Here is a 19,279-nt window from a genome sequence, read left to right on the forward strand (position 1 = left end):
CACTGAATAACAGGATATCTAGGCCAAGGACTACAGCAAATGCAAGGCTTGAATCTGCAAGAATAGCCACAGGAAGGTTAATAGTCTCACCATGCAGTTTTATTATTATACCAATCCAGCCCAAGGGGGTGGTAGGTTCTCCATTGGCCAAGTACAATGGTCCCTCCTCCCATGTTCGTAGCTCCTCATGAGGTAATGCCATGTTCTGCCACAGGGCCTCTTGCATCAAAGTGTAAGATTCCCCTGTGTCGATTATGGCCTTCCCTCTCCAGTTCCTAACAGTCAGACTGTTGCGGAATAGGAATAAGACCGCTAGTTGTGCCGTCTAAAGGATTCATGGTGGGCATTAAAGCTGACCCAATTGTATGCAAGCCACCACACCTGTCTAGACTTTCAGTCTTCGGTCCTTTCTGACCTTTTCCTGAATCCTGAAGCTGGACATCGAGCAGGCAAGAATCAAATCAAATCAAATGTATTTATATAGCCCTTCGTACATCAGCTGATATCTCAAAGTGCTGTACAGAAACCCAGCCTAAAACCACAAACAGCAAGCAATGCAGGTGTAGAAGCACGGTGGCTAGGAAAAACTCCCTAGAAAGGCCAATACCTAGGAAGAAACCTAGAGAGGAACCAGGCTATGTGGGGTGGCCAGTCCTCTTCTGGCTGTGCCGGGTGGAGATTATAACAGAACATGGCCAAGATGTTCAAATGTTCATAAATGACCAGCATGGTCGAATAATAATAAGGCAGAACAGTTGAAACTAGAGCAGCAGCACAGTCAGGTGGAAGTTGAAACTGGAGCATCAGCATGGCCAGGTGGACTGGGGACAGCAAGGAGTCATCATGTCAGGTAGTCCTGGGGCATGGTCCTAGGGCTCAGGTCCTCCGAGAGAGAGAAAGAAAGAGAGAAGGAGAGAATTAGAGAACGCACACTTAGATTCACACAGGACACCGAATAGGACAGGAGAAGTACTCCAGATATAACAAACTGACCCCAGCCCCCCGACACATAAACTACTGCAGCATAAATACTGGAGGCTGAGACAGAATCTGGAGGATGTTGGACTTTACACCTCCAACACATAACTGGACTTTTGCCTTGGATCTTGGGTACAAATATCTGAGACGGTTTAGCCCCAGGAGACTTATGGGTATACTGGGATGAGGGAACAGGGTTTTTAGTTTGGAGGTGGTGCTTCCAGTCCTTCTCAATCGGAGTCCCAAGACGCACCAGATCATCCACGTTCTGCACACGTTCTCGAAGTTGACTAGCAAGGCGGGGAACCATGTTCTTAAGAAGGAGTTTGACCATCTCCTGCTCAGTAATGTCAGCCTTCCATCTCCTACATAGAACTCGATAAGAGAAGGCAAAGTCCCGTATTGGCTCTGCTTCACCCTGGACTCTGTTACAAACACGTTCCGCCAGTTCATCCTCATTGTCCTCTGAGAGGAATGCTAAGAGGAATATTTTTTGAAACTCCTCCCAGGTTGACACATGTTCACGGGCTATCTCCCACCAGTCTCTTGCTGTACCATAGAGAACACTGTGGAGGGTAGCAAGAACCTCCAAGTCAGTAAGAGGCCGGATAGAAAGAAAATCATTACACTTAGATAAGAAAAACAGTGGATCAACATCATCTTCTGGGCTGCCAAAAGTGGGGGAAAGTGGTTTGATAGGGAGGGAGAGCTCTAGATGAGGCATGACAGTGGGAGTTCTGTTGTTTAACAGTATCTTCAGTATCTTTTGTAGTGCTACCTGTTCCTATTCCCTTACTGACCAAGCCAGTGGCAGATGTAAAACCTGAGGTAGGTGCAGAAGACTTGTCCAGAAGGGAAAAGCACTGCATTACCTCCTTGTGCAGCTCTTCCATTTGAAGGTCTGTGGCCTTCTGTGCTTTTCACATCTCATTAACGGTGTCCTTTTGAGTCTGTGCAATCAAAAATCATAGTTCCCCTGTGAGAGAGTTCTTCATGTCCTCCATAACCTCCTTCAGATAACAACACACTCCCTTCACAACAGAGGCCGACTCCTCTGCTCTCAGTTTTTGTTCCTCCTCAAGAAAGATTATGACTTGATGGTTAGTTTCCATTTGTGTTTTGAACCGGTGCAGTTTTCCTTGAATATCCTGCTTCAGAGAATCTTGTAAATATTTGTGTCTCTGAACAATTTGTTGTTGGTTTTCCTCCATTTGACAGGGAAGGTAATCCATCCTCCGCTGCACATCTGTCTGATGAGCCTCCACACATTCACTGAGTTTGCGAATGGCATTCTCCTGCATTGTCAAACTATGATTGGTGGGTGTCCATTGATGTTCCATTTGTCCAGTGATCACAGAGACACCTCTCCCAGTCTCTCTGGACAGGGTAACAGGAAGGGTTTGAGGGGAGGGTAATGGTGGAGATGTTATAGGTGAGCCGGAAGCCTGGGGATTAGGGTCAGCGCTATCCAACTCCATTAGTCCATTGAGTCCTTCCACAATGAAAGATTCCACAAACATGATTACCATCAGGTGTGTCCACATTGACACAGTATGGGGATCCAACAAAATACATGATTCAACCTTGTGTGGATGGTGTCATGGGTGTTTCTCTTCAAGTCCCTGTTTGGGCGCCAATTCTGTAGCGGTATTTATTTGACAGGGGTAAATATAAAGATTTTGTTTGGGCGCCAGGCAGGTATTAACCATGCCAAAAGGAAAAGAGTAGAATAGAGAGAGTACCACTACCAGACTTACACACATCAGCAGAAGAAGAGACTGCCTAGAGTGTAGCCTGTTTACCAGATAGCCAGTGTAGAGAAAAGAGAATACACACCCTATAAAACCCACATCACAGCACAGGGGTAACCCCACCAAGAATACCTCATACAATAATAATAATAAATGGCAGAGCAATTGAACAGCAACTTCATTCAAGAAAGAACCTAGTCATCAACAGAGGATTTGCAATAATATGTGTTATCTTCCAGTGGATGAGTGTAGAGGGTATGAATGTGGGTGGTGTTCAGACACAGAGGCTTTAAAAATGTCCACAATCTTCTCGGCCACATGTCATTAGTACACCCCACCTCAATACAGTTCACATAACAATACACAACTTATACAAGCAACCTCCCTTTTAACTAAAATGTCCACCCAAATACTTCTGGCAGGGCAATAATAGTCCAGCTCTAATGAACTTCAAAGGGAAGTGCATTTGAAAAATAGAAAGTCTGGTTGCAGGGTAAAGCACTGGAATGAGAGGGAAGAGAAAGAGAGAAAGAGAACAAGAGAGATCTTAGCTGTGGTCTTCAGGCCTGCCGGTGTACTGTCTGACCGTCACAACAATGTTGCTACTAATCCATGCGATCCATAACCGGGGCAGTCCCAAACGATAACAACCACGACCTAGAACTGTCACACCGATGATTGAGCTAAATACTTTATAAACTACACACGCTGAAAATAAACCAAAGTTCTGCAGCATAGCACACACAATCAAACTGTCGCGCCAACCAAGAGCTCCTCCCCCAAGAGCTGAAAAAGCGGTCTTTATTTCCTCCTTCCTTACTGCTGATGCTCTCTTAAAGTGGCAGTGCACGGTGAAGGCTTCGTGCAGGATTTCTCCACACTATCTTACTATCTTCTCTGCTCAAAAAAGCAACATGGACAATGGGTTAGGGAGAATAGAGGACCTCAGAGACACAAAGACCAAACGGCAGCACCAGATTCAACAGCATAGTATTTCATTCTACCCAGATCCTACAGCATAGTGATTAATTCTACCCAGATCCTACAGCATAGCGATTCATTCTATCCAGATCCTACAGCATAGTGATTCATTCTACCCATATCCTACAGCATAGCGATTCATTCTACCCACATCCTACAGCATAGCGATGAATTCTACCCAGATCCTACAGCATAGCGATTCATTCTACCCAGATCCTACAGCATAGCGATTCATTCTACCCAGATCTTACAGCATAGCGATTCATTCTTCCCAGATCCTACAGCATAGTGATTCATTCTACCCAGATCTTACAGCATAGCGATTCATTCTTCCCAGATCCTACAGCATAGTGATTCATTCTACCCAGATTCTACAGCATAGTGATTCATTCTACCCAGATTCTACAGCATAGTGATTCATTCTACCCAGATTCTACAGCATAGTGATTCATTCTACCCAGATCTTACAGCATAGTGATTCATTCTACCCAGATCCTACAGCATAGTGTGTGCTTTGCTGGAGAGAGAAAAATGCATATTAGCCTATCGACGGTCATGATGCACTTTGCTTGATCATTATTCTGAGGAAGCAGCTAGGTCTGACCTTTCCCAGCCAGGAACTTACACTGTGGTTAAAATCCAATTGAGTTGAAGAGAGCAGAAAGGAAAGAAATGTACTGTAACCTTTATTCTGCATTGACGTTAACCTTGAGGACTAGTCCCCACAGGGGACTGGTGGACTTGGTCAAGGGTTATGTGATAGAAAGTGTGTGTGTGTGTGAGAGAGAAAGAGAGAGAGAGACAGCATGTATTATGTCTGAATAAAAGCGAGAGAGGAGAGCCAGCATGAGGAAGATTTGACAGTGTGTTTTTGTCACATAACCAGCCAACCAGACAGTGTTATAGCAAGAGCCAACAATACAGCAGTGTCTGTTCTGTGTATCTTAATTCCTGCCCTCTCTCTCTCTCTCTCTCTCTCTCTCTCTCTCTCGCACACACACACACACACACACACACACACACACACACACACACACACACACACACACACACACACACACACACACACACACATACACACACTGGACAGTTCTGGGAAAATTTTATTACCCCCCCTCCCACCCAGGCTAGCGTCTCTCCTCTGTTTCCCTCTGGAGGAATGAAACACCACCTAATTGAAATAAATGAACTGGGAATCCAATCAGAGTTGATTACATCTGCTGTGGTGGGATGTTGATTGCGGGCTCATTGAGTGAATGTTGCAGAACTAGGCGGTAATGAAGAGAATTGTTTGTCTATTACACTGAGTGGTGAGAGGCCGATACAAACAACTCTCTTTCTCTCCCTCTCCCAGATACAACCTAGTCTTTTTAAAATAGTTTTTTTTATTCGCTCATCACGTTTCACAAACCCATTTTCATTCAGGCAACAGATTGTTATTCATACTCAAGTCCTTAGAATAACTGTACAGTATATAAAATGAGTAGAACAGATACTATACACAGGGTGTGGCAGGACGGGGCGGGGGATTTTACTCTAATTGTTTAAATACTAAAAGACAGTGTGAGGAGGAGTACGCTGATAAACTGCCAGTACTGTTTATGTACACAGGCTGGGAGACCAGCCTGCAGGTTGTTGGAGAGATGTTGTAGAGATGTAAAGGCACTACGTTGTAACAACGGCTGTCTTGGGAGTTTGAACTCTTAAAGTGAAAACGTGGAACTTACCCCTAACCTACCTCTGGTACTGTAACCTGACTACCATACAGCAGGTTAAAGTGTGTGTACTGTAGTGTCTAGACCTACAGTACGATATGATACTCCCTGGCTCAGAGAGCATTCCTTTCCCATCATGCACTGCTTTTGGAGCACCAATAACTTGCACCCTTTCTCTCTCATCCTGCCTCAAGACACACAACAACACAAACGTGGTTGACACAAAACAAAACCATTTTCTTTAGCACCAAACAAAATACATCATAAAAATGAATTCACATAGAAAACAAATAAACAAATACATGACTGAGGTGGAGAACAGGACAGTGGATAATAATGGCACTTTTTAAAAGATGCTTGAAAACAACGACATGTGAAATGCTCCTTGATGTAACAGACAAACGGAGGACTGGAGAAAACACTGTTAATATCCTCTTGAAGAACAACATGCTCTGAAACTCATTCTCGGGCTGAAACAGCTCCAGCTCAACCATTAAGGCCTGGAATACAGAATGCTTGTTTTCCGTAACAAAATGGACGCCAAACTGACACAAATAGGAAATGAAAACATGGAAGGCCGGAAAGTCATATTATCAACAGGCATGCAGAGTAAACCAGTCCAATAAGGAAAGCAAACTTCTCTGTTCAAGTAACCATTGGCCTCAATAGACTACTAGTAACATGGTATTGTGTGTACTTCTCAAGCTCATTCAGTGAGTGATCTGCAGTTGAAGGGTAAGCACTGAGCAAAGCTATCATTTCTATTGTACAGTATGTTCAACCTTCTAATTAACACAGGGAATGTTGCCAGATGAAATAGACTAGTATGGAATTGACATGCTACCGATGTAGGATCTTAATTTGATCACCCTGTTCCAATGCAGGAAATGTCAAACTTGTGGTGTATTTGTAATTTTTACTTTGACATTTCAGACTTGATTTTCCCTTATGAAAAATGTATCAACCCCAACAAAAATGTCCATTCATTATAATCCACATAATAATTCACATTTCCTGTTGCTGCAGGATTGTTTTCCTGCTGTAGTGAACTGTCTCAAATTAAGATCCTACAACCGTAGATACTGCGGTACACCACCAGTTAACAAGAACTAATGTCCTTATACTGCAATATGATATTATCCTACTGCAATCCAGGCATGCTAATGAGTATGCCAGATAGTGTCTCCTGCTAATTCCACTCCACTTTCATCATAATCCCTCAGGTAGCAACTCGTCTCATCTGCATCCCAGGCCTGACAAAGACAGTGCCACTCAACTGACCCATACCACAGATGACAGGCTAACCCCATGCCTCAACATGGGAGGGATCTGCCTGTCTTTTTAAATTGGTTGTTGTCAAGTGGAACAAGAGACTACTTCTAGCGGATCTAATTACAGCACACTCAAAAGGTGAGCGATGAAAAGAATGACGATAAAGAAAAACCACTACACATTAAATATATCTAATTGGATGAAGTCCCTTTGATAAATGTGCTTTGTTCCTCCTTGCCTCTGCTCCTCTACTCGCCATTGGTTGTTGAAAGTCATATAACATATGCCAGAAACCCACCACATATACAGACATATAATAATAAATATTGCATGTGGAAACAACAGTGTGAAGTCCAGTTTCTTTCATTGGTAAATTGTTGTGTAGGTCAGTTCCGGTCATTCCTTAGTTGGTCGATACAACGTTAGTTAACTGTTGTAACATACTGGTCCCACGTGGAAGCCAAACTTTTGGTTGCTGCTTCCAAAGTCTGACGGGGCCACGTCTATGACTGGCAGCAGCTCTGCTCTGGGGGAGTCGATCTCCAGGACTGTCCGCTCCTGTCCCTTACGGAACTACACCAGAGACAAAGAAAAATACAGCAGAGTTGAGGATACACTGTGCCTGCTAACTCGCTAACTTTCATTCTAACTTCGATCCTATCTATACCATCCTCAGATATCATATGATGAACTGATTGTGACCAACTACATGACCTTATCGAATCAAACAGCAGCTGACAAAACATTGGTCAAAACATTAGCATTGGTCAAAAAATTAGCATTGATCAAAACATTAGCATTGGTCAAAACATTAGCATTGGTCAAAACATTAGCACTGGTCAAAACATTAGCATTGGTCAAAACATTAGCATTGGTCAAAACATTAGCATTGATCAAAACATTAGCATTGGTCAAAACATTAGCATTGGTCAAAACATTAGCATTGGTCAAAACATTAGCACCAATTACATTAATTCAGTCATTCATTCATTTTCCTTTGTCTCTGCATGGCACCTACCTGGCATCCGTCGTGTGTTGCCTGGATGAAGGGGCTCTTGGCCTGGCTCATCTCCTCGTCGTTGCTTCCCCGGAAGCGTATGGCGTGCTGGTGGCTGCGGGTGGCGCTGTCGAACCAGCCGGCAGAGTTCTGGCAGGAGTATGTGAAGGTCTGTCTGGCCGTGGCACTCAGCAGTTTCAGGAAGGTCAGCTGGACCACGTGGACCGGGTTCCCATCAGAGTCACTGTACTGTAGCTGGACCAGAGACACATAGCATATCAGAGTCACTGTACTGGAACTGGACCAGAGACACACAGCATATCAGAGTCACTGTACTGGAACTGGACCAGAGACACACAGCATATCAGAGTCACTGTACTGGAACTGGACCAGAGACACACAGCATATCAGAGTCACTGTACTGGAACTGGACCAGAGACACACAACATATCAGAGTCATTATACTGGAACTGGACCAGAGACACACAACATATCAGAGTCACTGTACTGGAACTGGACCAGAGACACACAGCATATCAGAGTCACTGTACTGGAACTGGACCAGAGACACACAGCATATCAGAGTCACTGTACTGGAACTGGACCAGAGACACACAACATATCAGAGTCATTATACTGGAACTGGACCAGAGACACACAACATATCAGAGTCACTGTACTGGAACTGGACCAGAGACACACAGCATATCAGAGTCACTGTACTGGAACTGGACCAGAGACACACAGCATATCAGAGTCATTATACTGGAACTGGACCAGAGACACACAACATATCAGAGTCACTGTACTGGAACTGGACCAGAGACACACAACATATCAGAGTCATTATACTGGAACTGGACCAGAGACACACAACATATCAGAGTCATTATACTGGAACTGGACCAGAGACACACAACATATCAGAGTCATTGTACTGGAACTGGACCAGAGACACACAGCATATCAGAGTCATTGTACTGTAGCTCGACCAGAGACACACAGCATATCAGAGTCATTGTACTGGAACTGGACCAGAGACACACAACATATCAGAGTCACTGTACTGGAAGTGGACCAGAGACACACAGCATATCAGAGTCATTGTACTGGACCAGAGACACACAACATATCAGAGTCATTGTACTGGAACTGGACCAGAGACACACAACATATCAGAGTCATTGTACTGGAACTGGACCAGAGACACACAGTACATCAGAGACATTATCAAAGTAATTGAATGAGAACTAGACCAGATATGAACCACATATTAATATAGACCACTTGAAGCAACCAGGCTCCCATCAGAGTCACTGCATGAGAACTGGACCAGGGGAAAGAAACAACTCTCAATGACCATGTCAGTCACATATTGAATGTCCAGAAACAAATAGCAGTGCCAATGCATTGGTAGTAGAGCATCTGGTAAAGCACTATATACAGTTGAAGTCGGAAGTTTAGATACACTTAGGTTGGAGTCATTATAACTCGTTTTTCAACCACTCCACAAATTTCTTGTTAACAAACTATAGTTTTGGCAAGTCGATTAGGACATCTACTTTGTGCATGAGACAAGTCATTTTTCCAACAATTGTTTACAGACAGATTATTTCACTTAAAATCCACTGTATCACAATTCCAGTGGGCCAGAAGTTTACATACACCAAGTTGACTGCCTTTAAACAGCATGAAAAATTCCAGAAAATTATGTCATGGCTTTAGAAGCTTCTGATAGGCTAATTGATATCATTTGAGTCAATTAGAGGTGTATCTGTGGATGTATTTCAAGGCATACCTTCAAACTCAGTGCCTCTTTGCTTGACATCATGGGAAAATCAGCCAAGACCTCAGAAAAAACATTGTAGACCTCCACAAGTCTGGTTCATTCTTGGGAGCAATTTCCCAATGCCTGAAGGTACCACGTTCATCTGTACAAACAATAGTACGGAAGTATAAACACCATGGGACCACGCAGCCGTCATATCGCTCAGGATGGAGACACATTCTGTCTCCTAGAGATGAATGTACTTTGATGCAAAAAGTGCAAATCAATCCCAGAACAACAGCAAAGGACCTTGTGAAGATGCTGGAGGAAACAGGTACAAAAGTATCTATATCCACAGTAAAACGAGTCCTATATCGACATAACCTGAAAGGCGGCTCAACAAGGAAGAAGCCACTGCTCCAAAACCGCCATAAAAAAGCTATGGTTGGCAACTGCACATGGGGACAAAGATTGTACTTTTTGGAAAAATGTCCTCTGGTCTGATGAAACAAAAATATAACTGTTTGGCCATAATGACCATTGTTATGTTTGGAGGAAAAAGGGGGAAGCTTGCAAGCCGAAGAACACCATGCGAACTGTGAAGCATGGAGGTGGCAGTATCATGTTGTGGGTGTGCTTTGCTGCAGGAGAGACTGGTGCACTTCACAAAATAGATGGCATCATGAGGCAGGAAAATGATGTGTATATATTGAAGCAACATTTCAAGACATCAGTCAGGAAGTTAAAGCTTGGTCGCAAATTGGTCTTCCAAATGGACAATGACCCCAAGCATACTTCCAAAGTTGTGGCAAAATGGCTTAAGGACAACAAAGTCAAGGTATTGGAGTGGCCATCCCATTCCCTGACCTCCATCCTATAGAACATTTCTGGGCAGAACTGAAAAAGCGTGTGTGAGCAAGGAGGCCTGTAAACCTGACTCAGTTACACCAGCTCTGTCAGGAGGAATGGACCAAAATTCACCCAATTTATTGTGGGAAACTTGTGGAAGGCTAACCAAAATGTTTGACCCAAGTTAAACAATTTAAAGGCAATGCTACCAAATACTAATTGAGTGTATGTAAACTTCTGACTGGGAATGTGATGAAAGAAACAAAAGCTGAAATAAATCATTTTCTCTACTATTATTGTGACATTTCACATTCTTAAAATAAAGTGGTTATCTTATCTGACCTAAAACAGAGATTTTTTTACAAGGATTACATGTCAGGAATTGTGAAAAACTAAATGTATTTGGTTAAGGTGTATGTAAACTTCTGACTTCAACCGTACATCCAATCTATAATGGCTAGGGCCAGGAGTTTTTCCATTACCAAATAACCTGGACAGGAAACCCAAGCTGACAGAGTTAATGCTGGTTACAGAGCACTATATCCATCCTGGTGAACAGAGGAAGGAAGGCTAGGACCAATTGTATTACCATGAACCTTTTCTCTCTTAGAAATCTCAACCCGTATTTCATTAATAATGTAAGAGGAGAGGAGGGGACAAAGGTCACAGTAATTCAGCTAGAGTCAGAATAAGAGAGTCGGGGAGAAAAAGAGAGTTAGTGAGAGAGGAAGAGAGAGAGAGAGAGAGAGAGAGAGAGAGAGAGAGAGAGAGAGAGAGAGAGAGAAAGAGAGAGAGAGAGAGAGAGAGAGAAAAAGAGAGGGAGATATAGGGAGAGAGACAGAGAGAGACAGAGAGAGAGAGAGAGAAAGAGGAGAGAGAGAGAGAGAGAGAGAGAGAGAGAGAGAGAGAGAGAGAGAGAGAGAGAGAGAGAGAGAGAGAGAGAGAGGGAGAGAGAGAGAGAGAGAGAGAGAGAGAGAGAGAGAAAAGGACACGATGGCATGGGTGTGAAAGAGTCATTGAAAGGGATTGGACTGGGAGAGAAGTGATTATGTTTCTGTGTTAAGAGATGTCTGGTCAGGTGCACATGACAGAGCAGTGCTCAAAGCTCTGAATGCTCTTCAATGAGAGCCCACTGCTGCCAGAGGCTCTGCGTGACTCACTCACTACTGCAGGCAGAAGACACAGGTATCATACATGGGCACATACATGAACACTCAATTGGACAGTAGGTTCAATCACGCACATGCTCACACACATGCACATCTACTCGATTATACACATGATTATTATTCAAACGCACTCTCTTTAAATGAATATAATCTACCTGGTGTTTGGAAACATTTAAATGAACGGCAGCAGTTGAAAGTGGTCAGTACCTGTTTGCCTTTCCTGTATTGGCTGAACCAGCTCCCTGGTTTCTCTTTGTTCCAGGCTGCTAGCTTCACCTGTTCACAGGAATAGAGAAGGAAACAAGGAGCCTCTGTAACACAGGCTTCTGAGGATGTGCAGATCTGGTATCTTAATTTGATCACTCTTTTGTTGCGGAGAATGTTCCTGCACAGCGGGAAATATCAATTGTCGTGTATTGAAGGTTTTAAAAGGCTTCTAAGGTTTGTGATTTCCACTTTAAAATTGATTTGACATTAAGAAAAAATGTAACAGAAAATGTATCAACGCCTAAAAAATGTATTCGAATTATAATCCACATAATAATTCACATATCCTGTTGCTGCAGGATTATTTTCCTGCTGTGATAAATAGAGTCAAATCAAGATAGTGCATCTGTAAGACACCAGTTGATCTGAGGCCAATGAATATGTACTGTACACTACTACAACAACGTTCTAGTTAGGTTGATGTGAGCAGACATCAAGGTAGTTTGAGACTCACAGTTTCAAACCTCTTGTCAGGGTAGAGACAGGTGTCTCCCTCAGCGGTGAAGTTACAGAAGACCTTGATGGAGTCCCTGTGACATCCCTGGTTGGGGTCGATCCAGTAGTCACCTGGGACAGGTACGGAGACAGAGACAGCGGTGTAATTTCATACAGGACAGCAGATCAGGCAAGAGAAAGGGGAAGACATGAAATCGTAGAGTATGTCTGATGTAACAGGTAACTATCCTGGCTATTGGAGGATTTGGTGGCTTATTGACTCAATCAAATACAGGGCCTATAGAAAGTCTACATCCCCCTTGGATTTCTTCACATTGTGTTACTGAGTGGGATTCAAACGGATTTATTGTCATTTTTTGTCAACGATCTACACAAAATATTCTGTAATGTCAAAGTGGAAGAACAATTATTGATATATTTTTTTTTAAGAATAATGAAAAATAAAACACTAATATACCTCGATTAGATAAATATTCACCCCTTAGAATCAATACATGTTATAAACACATTTGGCAGTGATTACAGCTGTTAGCCTTATTGGGTAAGTCTCAGAAAAGCTTTACACACCTGGATTGTGCAATATTTGCCCATTATTCTTTTCAAACTTCTTCAAGCTCTGTCAACTCTGTTGGGGGTCATGGCTAGAAAGCCATTTTCAAGTGTTGCCATAGATTTTTAGATTTTTGGTCTTTTTGGTAAGCAAAAGTTCAAGGGGGTGTAGATTTTCTATAGGCACCGTACATGTTCAATAAGAGTGCCAATGCAGGGTGCTGAGGGGAGATCTGTGTGATACGAGGGTGATGAGGTGATGTGCTGACCGTCTCTGTAGCCATGCTGGATCATCATGAGCTCCTTGCAGGTGCGGGCGGGGCTCTCAAAGGTCCCCAGGGGCTTCCTCATCAGCTCCACCTCTGTCTTCATGGAGGTGAGGGAGGCAAACACCTCCTCCATGCCCTCTGTCTCCTCCAGCATGGGCTGGTCTGCCTGCAGGAACTCCTCCTGCTCCAGATCCATCTTCATCTCTGCCTCCTCGTAGGGATCTGAGCCTCCTTGCACCATCCTAGAGTGCCTCTTCCTCTTCCTCCGGCCCTCGTGGTCTCTGATAGGCAGCGGCTGGACCATGGTGGCAGGCGGACCCTGGAGGGAAGGAACACAAGTGGAAGATAGAAGACAAGAAACAACAGTGACTGGGAGAGGCAGAAAAAAAAGAGAATTGTGGGGGGAAGGAGAGGCGTGGAGGTGGGGAGGTGGGGAGGTGGGGAGGTGTGGAGGCGTGGAGGTGTGGAGGTGTGGAGGTGTGGAGGTGTGGAGGCGTGGAGGTGTGTGTGGTTGAACAACAACAGGCGATGAAGCGGAACAGAGGGGACAGAGAGAAACAGAAAGAGAAAGGTGGGGTGGATGAAAGTGTGGAGGTGGGGAGGTGGGTGTGTGGAGGACTTACAGGGGGTCCGGGGGATCCGGCGGGGCCAGTATCTCCTTGTAGTCCGATGGCGCCCTGAAGAAAAGAGTGGAACAAAATCCTGCATCAATCCTCCGGTCACCTGGAGCGATTCTCACACTAGTTTGCCAAATCCCTCTTTGATCCTGGCAGATATGGTTCTAGGGTTTATAGGATTATCCAGCTCTGTACATCAGCAGTTTGTGGCCAAAGCCCCTGCTCTCTACATGACACACTATGGTACTTTTCACAACATCACACCACACCACTATATCCTATTAAAATACACTGTACCCACAGGAACAACACATCACTGTATGGGCTCACTTTTAAGGCCAAAATACATTTAAAAAGCACAATATAGAACATTAGGCTGAGTGATGGTTCATTTGGCTAGGCGAGATAGCCGCTTGTCTGGCAGCATACGCTCCTGCCAGCTGCTAGCTATATGCTGGTGTGTAAGGAGAGGAATGACAATGTGGAGCTACAGTCAGATGACTGGACTCACCAGGTCTCCTTTGGATCCTCTCTCACCAACTGCACCCTAACAGGGGAGGAGAGGTCATTTTGAAATAGGAAAAGTCATATCAGAGTAAAGCAAAGCCAACTATGAAGAGTTGAGTGGGGTGGGGGGAGGGGAGGGGAGGGAGGAGGAGGGGGCACTTACAGAAAGTCCAGGGGGTCCTGGGGGGCCGGTGGGGCCAGGGAGGCCACCCTTACCCCCGTCTCCTTTGGTTCCTTGTGTGCCCTGATTTCCGGGCAGGCCTCTGTCTCCCTTCTCTCCCAGCTCTCCTGGAGGTCCGATCAGACCGATCAGACCACCGTGACCTTTATCTCCCTTCCTGCCCGGGTCTCCTTTCAAACCTGGCAGTCCTGGGGGTCCCTGGGTACAACACAGGTTCACATTTAATACATGGTTACACATGGGTGAAAAAATATAATTGACATATCACTGGAATTGACCCTATCAAGGCTACCTACCATATGTTATGTGGAAGAGAGGCAATAACAGTACAGTAGGTTGACATATGAACATGTAATATGCATGGGGATCTTACCATGGGTCCAGGGGGTCCCGTCTGGCCTGGGGGGCCGTTTAACCCTTGCTCACCCTGCAAATGAAAACACAAATAGGGGTTAATCAATTAGTGAAGGGCTCCAGCATTGACTGGGGTTACTGAAGGTCATACGACAACATGTCCCCAAGCTTTGTTGCTGGTTGTACTGAGATGCACCATGCATGTTGATAGTAAACCAATGACAGATTATACTAAACTAATTAGGGAGACATGATGAGGGGAGCAGCAGAGCCACAGGCTACAGTAGAGGGAGATGTCTGTTTGAGTTAGAGTAAAGAGAGGAGAGGAGAGGAGAGGGGGACTCACCCCAGGGCCTGGGATCCCTCTGAGGCCCTCCGGGCCAGGCATCCCTGACTGTCCCTGGGGCCCCACTGGCCCTTTCTTCCCCACCAGACCCTCAACCCCATTGGTCCCCTAAAGGAAGGAGAGAGAGGAACAGAATGACATGGTGGTGAGTAAAACTGATATGTGTGGTGTACAATGTAGTGCATTTTCTTTTTGGGGATATATTTTCATCATATTTCATGAATGAGTTGAGTGTTGTTGAGTGTTCCACACATCCTTACCTTTGCTCCCTTCATTCCTTGTTTCCCTTCTTTTCCAGCAGCTCCCAAGTGGCCCTGGTGAGAGAGAGAGAGAGAGAGAGAGAGAGAGAGAGAGAGAGAGAGAGAGAGAGAGGTGGGGGAACATGAGGACAGAGTTTCAGCTGCTGGGGACAATACCCGAGTGCTTAAAAGCCTTACACTGCTTTTGTTCTTCTAAAACAGATAGAGGTCAATAAAATCCCTGAAGATATCCGAGTCTGTAGAAATATACAACAATAAAGGCATGCTCGCAAGCCCCACAAACTCTCTCTCTCTCTCTCTCTCTCTCTCTCGCTCTCTCTCACACACACACACACATCTACCCTCACCCTTCTCCCAGGGGGCCCGGAAGGGCCCGGTTCTCCAGAGGCTCCTGGGGGTCCCTGAGGACAGCAGAACAAAGGGTCAGAGTTGAACCACACAACAACCACACACAGTCTCAAAGACAACAACCACACACAGTCTCAAAGACAACAACCACACACAGTCTCAAAGACAACAACCACACACAGTCTAAAAGACAACAACCACACACAGTCTCAAAGACAACAACCACACACAGTCTCAAAGACAACAACCACACACAGTCTAAAAGACAACAACCACACACAGTCTAAAAGGCAACAACCACACACAGTCTAAAAGGCAACAACCACACACAGTCTAAAAGACAACAACCACACACAGTCTAAAAGACAACAACCACACACAGTCTAAAAGACAACAACCACACACAGTCTAAAAGACAACAACCACACACAGTCTAAAAGACAACAACCACACACAGTCTAAAAGACAACAACCACACACAGTCTAAAAGACAACAACCGCACACAGTCTAAAAGACAACAACCACACACAGTCTAAAAGACAACAACCACACACAGTCTAAAAGACAACAACCACACACAGTCTAAAAGACAACAACCACACACAGTCTAAAAGACAACAACCACACACAGTCTCAAAGACAACAACCACACACAGTCTAAAAGACAACAACCACACACAGTCTAAAAGGCAACAACCACACACAGTCTAAAAGACAACAACCACACACAGTCTAAAAGACAACAACCACACAGTCTCAAAGACAACAACCACACAGTCTCAAAGACAACAACCACACACAGTCTAAAAGACAACAAACACACACAGTCTAAAAGACAACAACCACACACAGTCTAAAAGACAACAACCACACACAGTCTAAAAGACAACAACCACACACAGTCTAAAAGACAACAACCACACACAGTCTAAAAGACAACAACCACACAGTCTCAAAGACAACAACCACACAGTCTAAAAGACACAGGGAAGAAAGAACAGCATATCCATGAAATAAACAAGCCTCTGTATGTGACAAAGTACAAAGGCAATACTATATCTTTGGTATGCATTCACTTTATGTATGTGATACTGTTGAATGAGCTCAGAGAATATACACCGTAACACATGTTTATGCTGTTCGTACGAATTCCTGTGTGATGTAAATGCTGTACTGTACTTACGGCTTTCCCAGGATCACCGTTGTCTCCCTTTGCTCCCGGTCCACCGTCAGCTCCCTGTTCCAACCGGAAACACACATTTAGAGGAGGAACAGAAGAATCAGTCATCTACTGCCTGTTGTATTACTTGGTTCTACGGGTGTTGTACTCACATTGATCCCTGCTTCTCCAGGGGGTCCAGAATCTCCGGGGAACCCAAGGGGCCCCTACAGAGGACCGGGAGTGGTCAGTTACCAATGACTGTTAGATACAGCAGCATCGCTTGAGATTAATCTAATGCATTGGTCTGCCACCCACTCAAGAACCAGTTGGTAGAGGATGAGTGGCCTACATAGAGATCTACTCACAGGGTTTCCTTTGGGTCCGTCCTCCCCTGGCGTGCCTCTGACACCTGCAGGTCCTGCTGCTCCGGAGGGGCCAGAGTCACCCTTCTCCCCCAGCTCCCCTTTACCACCCTGGGGACACCATACAATCATACAGTTAGTGGTTGAGACACACAGAGAGAGAGAGAGAGAGAGAGAGAGAGAGAGAGAGAGAGAGAGAGAGAGGCAGTGAAGAAGAGGATGAGAGAAAGATGACTTACAGCGGCACCAGTGTCTCCAACTGGTCCCGGGTCCCCAGCCTCTCCATCCTCCCCCTTCTCTCCAACGATCCCAGGCTGGCCCACTCCACCAGGCTGGCCAGCAGTGCCCTGTTACAACACAACAGAACCACTCGAACCAACACACTGACAGGAGGAGTGAAATAATAAATGTTTAATCTACAGGTTTCTTGTGATGAGGTTGTTTTGTGTGTCTGTTGTTCTCTGTCAGGGTGCTGAGATAACAGCTGCACCATCATCACTAGGAGAAAATATTGACTGTTGTCTGTGTGTGTGAGTTTCCTCTGTTGATGCGATCTGAGTAACAGAGTGTGGAGTCATTCTCTCTGCATCGGTGTGTGTCAATGTGGAAGTGTGTGCTGGCTGTCTCGAGAGAAAAACAGTGAAAGCATCTCTCTCTTTGGTAGAGTGCACAAATTGGAGCGTGTGAGTGAGTGGAAGACTATCCTGCCTGCAGTGCAAGCCAGCTCTTCTATTTCCCACAAAGACTCAACGCTTCTCTTTAACCATTTCTCTCTCACAACATCACCTGCATCAATCCATTCATGGATCGCTCCATCTCTACACCCTTCTATTTCCATGGCACCATATGAATCCAACCTGGGTTCAAATGGTATTCAACATCTTTCAAATAGTGCTTGATTGAGCTTGGATAGGAAACTAGAACCAATGGGATAGTCCCAAAAGTACAAACCCCGCCCATCTAGCACTCCAGGCAAATGCTCAAATAAAGTATGTGGTCTATCAAATGAAAGTTGTACCCAGGTCTGATGTGACGATCTGAATCCGTACCACTGAATCCATACAAGCATTTCACTACACCCACAATAACATCTGCTAAATATGTCTATGTGACCAATACATTTTGATTTGATTTGATTTTTGACTATGTGTGTGTGTGTGTGTGTGTGTGTGTGTGTGTGTGTGTGTGTGTGTGTGTGTGTGTGTGTGTGTGTGTGTGTGTGTGTGTGTGTGTGTGTGGAGTGACTTCTTCCCATCTCTCTCTCTCGTGAATAATTGATTGGTGTGAGAGGTTGGCCATTAATAGAGGTAAATATAACTTCCTCCCAGGGATGATTGTCTAATACTCCTTAATGATTTATAGAGGTAAATATAACTTCCTCCCAGGGATGATTGTCTAATACTCCTTAATGATTTATAGAGCGGTAACTATAACTCCCTCTGAGGGATTACATTCTAATACCACTTAATAATTCACAGCTCCAAACCGGCAGAGGGTCTGGGAGAGGGAGAGGGGCAGAGGGTAGAGGAGTGTGTGAAGTAACAACCCTATTGGTGGGTGTGTTCTGATAGTCGGTAGTGTAGATTTGAGTAGGAGTGAGAGCTGCGCAAAATAGTATACCGTCTTGCAACATAAACCAATCCATTACTGCAGCAAACCCAGTGCATAGAAATGTGGTCAGATAAGGCCAGAAATATACTGTACCTCTCCACCAATGGACCCCTGGGGGCCTCTGGGGCCATGTTGTCCTGGAGGGCCCTGAGGAGAAAATAAATCATTAGCCATTGGCTTGAGACAGCACATACATGCATACGCACACACAGACACAAACACACACACACCTCTATCCCAAAGGAAGTAGACTGTGTGACCCACCAGGCAGCTCCTCCCTGGGGACAGTGATGCTAGTCATTCAGTGAGGGACAGTGTGCATGCTAGTCATTCAGTGAGGGCCTGGTGGCTGAGGGCCTGGTGGCTGGTGCAACATATCCCCAGAACAGAACCAGCCTCTATGATCATTACCTCACTGACATGATGAAGACATCACGAGGACAAGCCATTACCCTCAATGACACACAGAAAGGTTCTCTCTCTTTCTCTTTCTCCCTCCCTCTCTCCCT

The 19,279-nt window shown here is 44.9% G+C and overlaps 1 protein-coding gene across 2 annotated transcripts in view; it reads right to left on the reverse strand.

Annotated features, from left to right (window-relative positions):
* Positions 1 to 5,077: 5,077 nt before the first annotated feature.
* Positions 5,078 to 19,279, reverse strand: part of col5a3a (collagen, type V, alpha 3a) — a 77,217-nt gene continuing 63,015 nt past the window's right edge. For both annotated transcript variants that reach the window (XM_031834173.1, XM_031834172.1), the window contains 17 exons: positions 18,864 to 18,917; positions 17,399 to 17,506; positions 17,163 to 17,270; positions 16,968 to 17,021; positions 16,819 to 16,872; positions 15,634 to 15,687; positions 15,287 to 15,340; positions 15,027 to 15,134; positions 14,700 to 14,753; positions 14,309 to 14,524; positions 14,150 to 14,185; positions 13,645 to 13,698; positions 13,022 to 13,340; positions 12,202 to 12,314; positions 11,688 to 11,756; positions 7,716 to 7,949; positions 5,078 to 7,270 (listed from right to left, as the gene is read on the reverse strand). In XM_031834173.1, the coding sequence (XP_031690033.1) occupies positions 7,124 to 7,270; positions 7,716 to 7,949; positions 11,688 to 11,756; positions 12,202 to 12,314; positions 13,022 to 13,340; positions 13,645 to 13,698; positions 14,150 to 14,185; positions 14,309 to 14,524; positions 14,700 to 14,753; positions 15,027 to 15,134; positions 15,287 to 15,340; positions 15,634 to 15,687; positions 16,819 to 16,872; positions 16,968 to 17,021; positions 17,163 to 17,270; positions 17,399 to 17,506; positions 18,864 to 18,917 (1,836 nt within the window). In that variant the 3' untranslated portion in view covers positions 5,078 to 7,123. The remainder of the gene's footprint in view (positions 7,271 to 7,715; positions 7,950 to 11,687; positions 11,757 to 12,201; positions 12,315 to 13,021; positions 13,341 to 13,644; positions 13,699 to 14,149; positions 14,186 to 14,308; positions 14,525 to 14,699; positions 14,754 to 15,026; positions 15,135 to 15,286; positions 15,341 to 15,633; positions 15,688 to 16,818; positions 16,873 to 16,967; positions 17,022 to 17,162; positions 17,271 to 17,398; positions 17,507 to 18,863; positions 18,918 to 19,279) is intronic.

This window comes from Oncorhynchus kisutch, linkage group LG10, assembly GCF_002021735.2.
Source record: "Oncorhynchus kisutch isolate 150728-3 linkage group LG10, Okis_V2, whole genome shotgun sequence".
In the NCBI taxonomy this organism is placed as follows: Eukaryota; Metazoa; Chordata; class Actinopteri; order Salmoniformes; family Salmonidae; genus Oncorhynchus; species Oncorhynchus kisutch.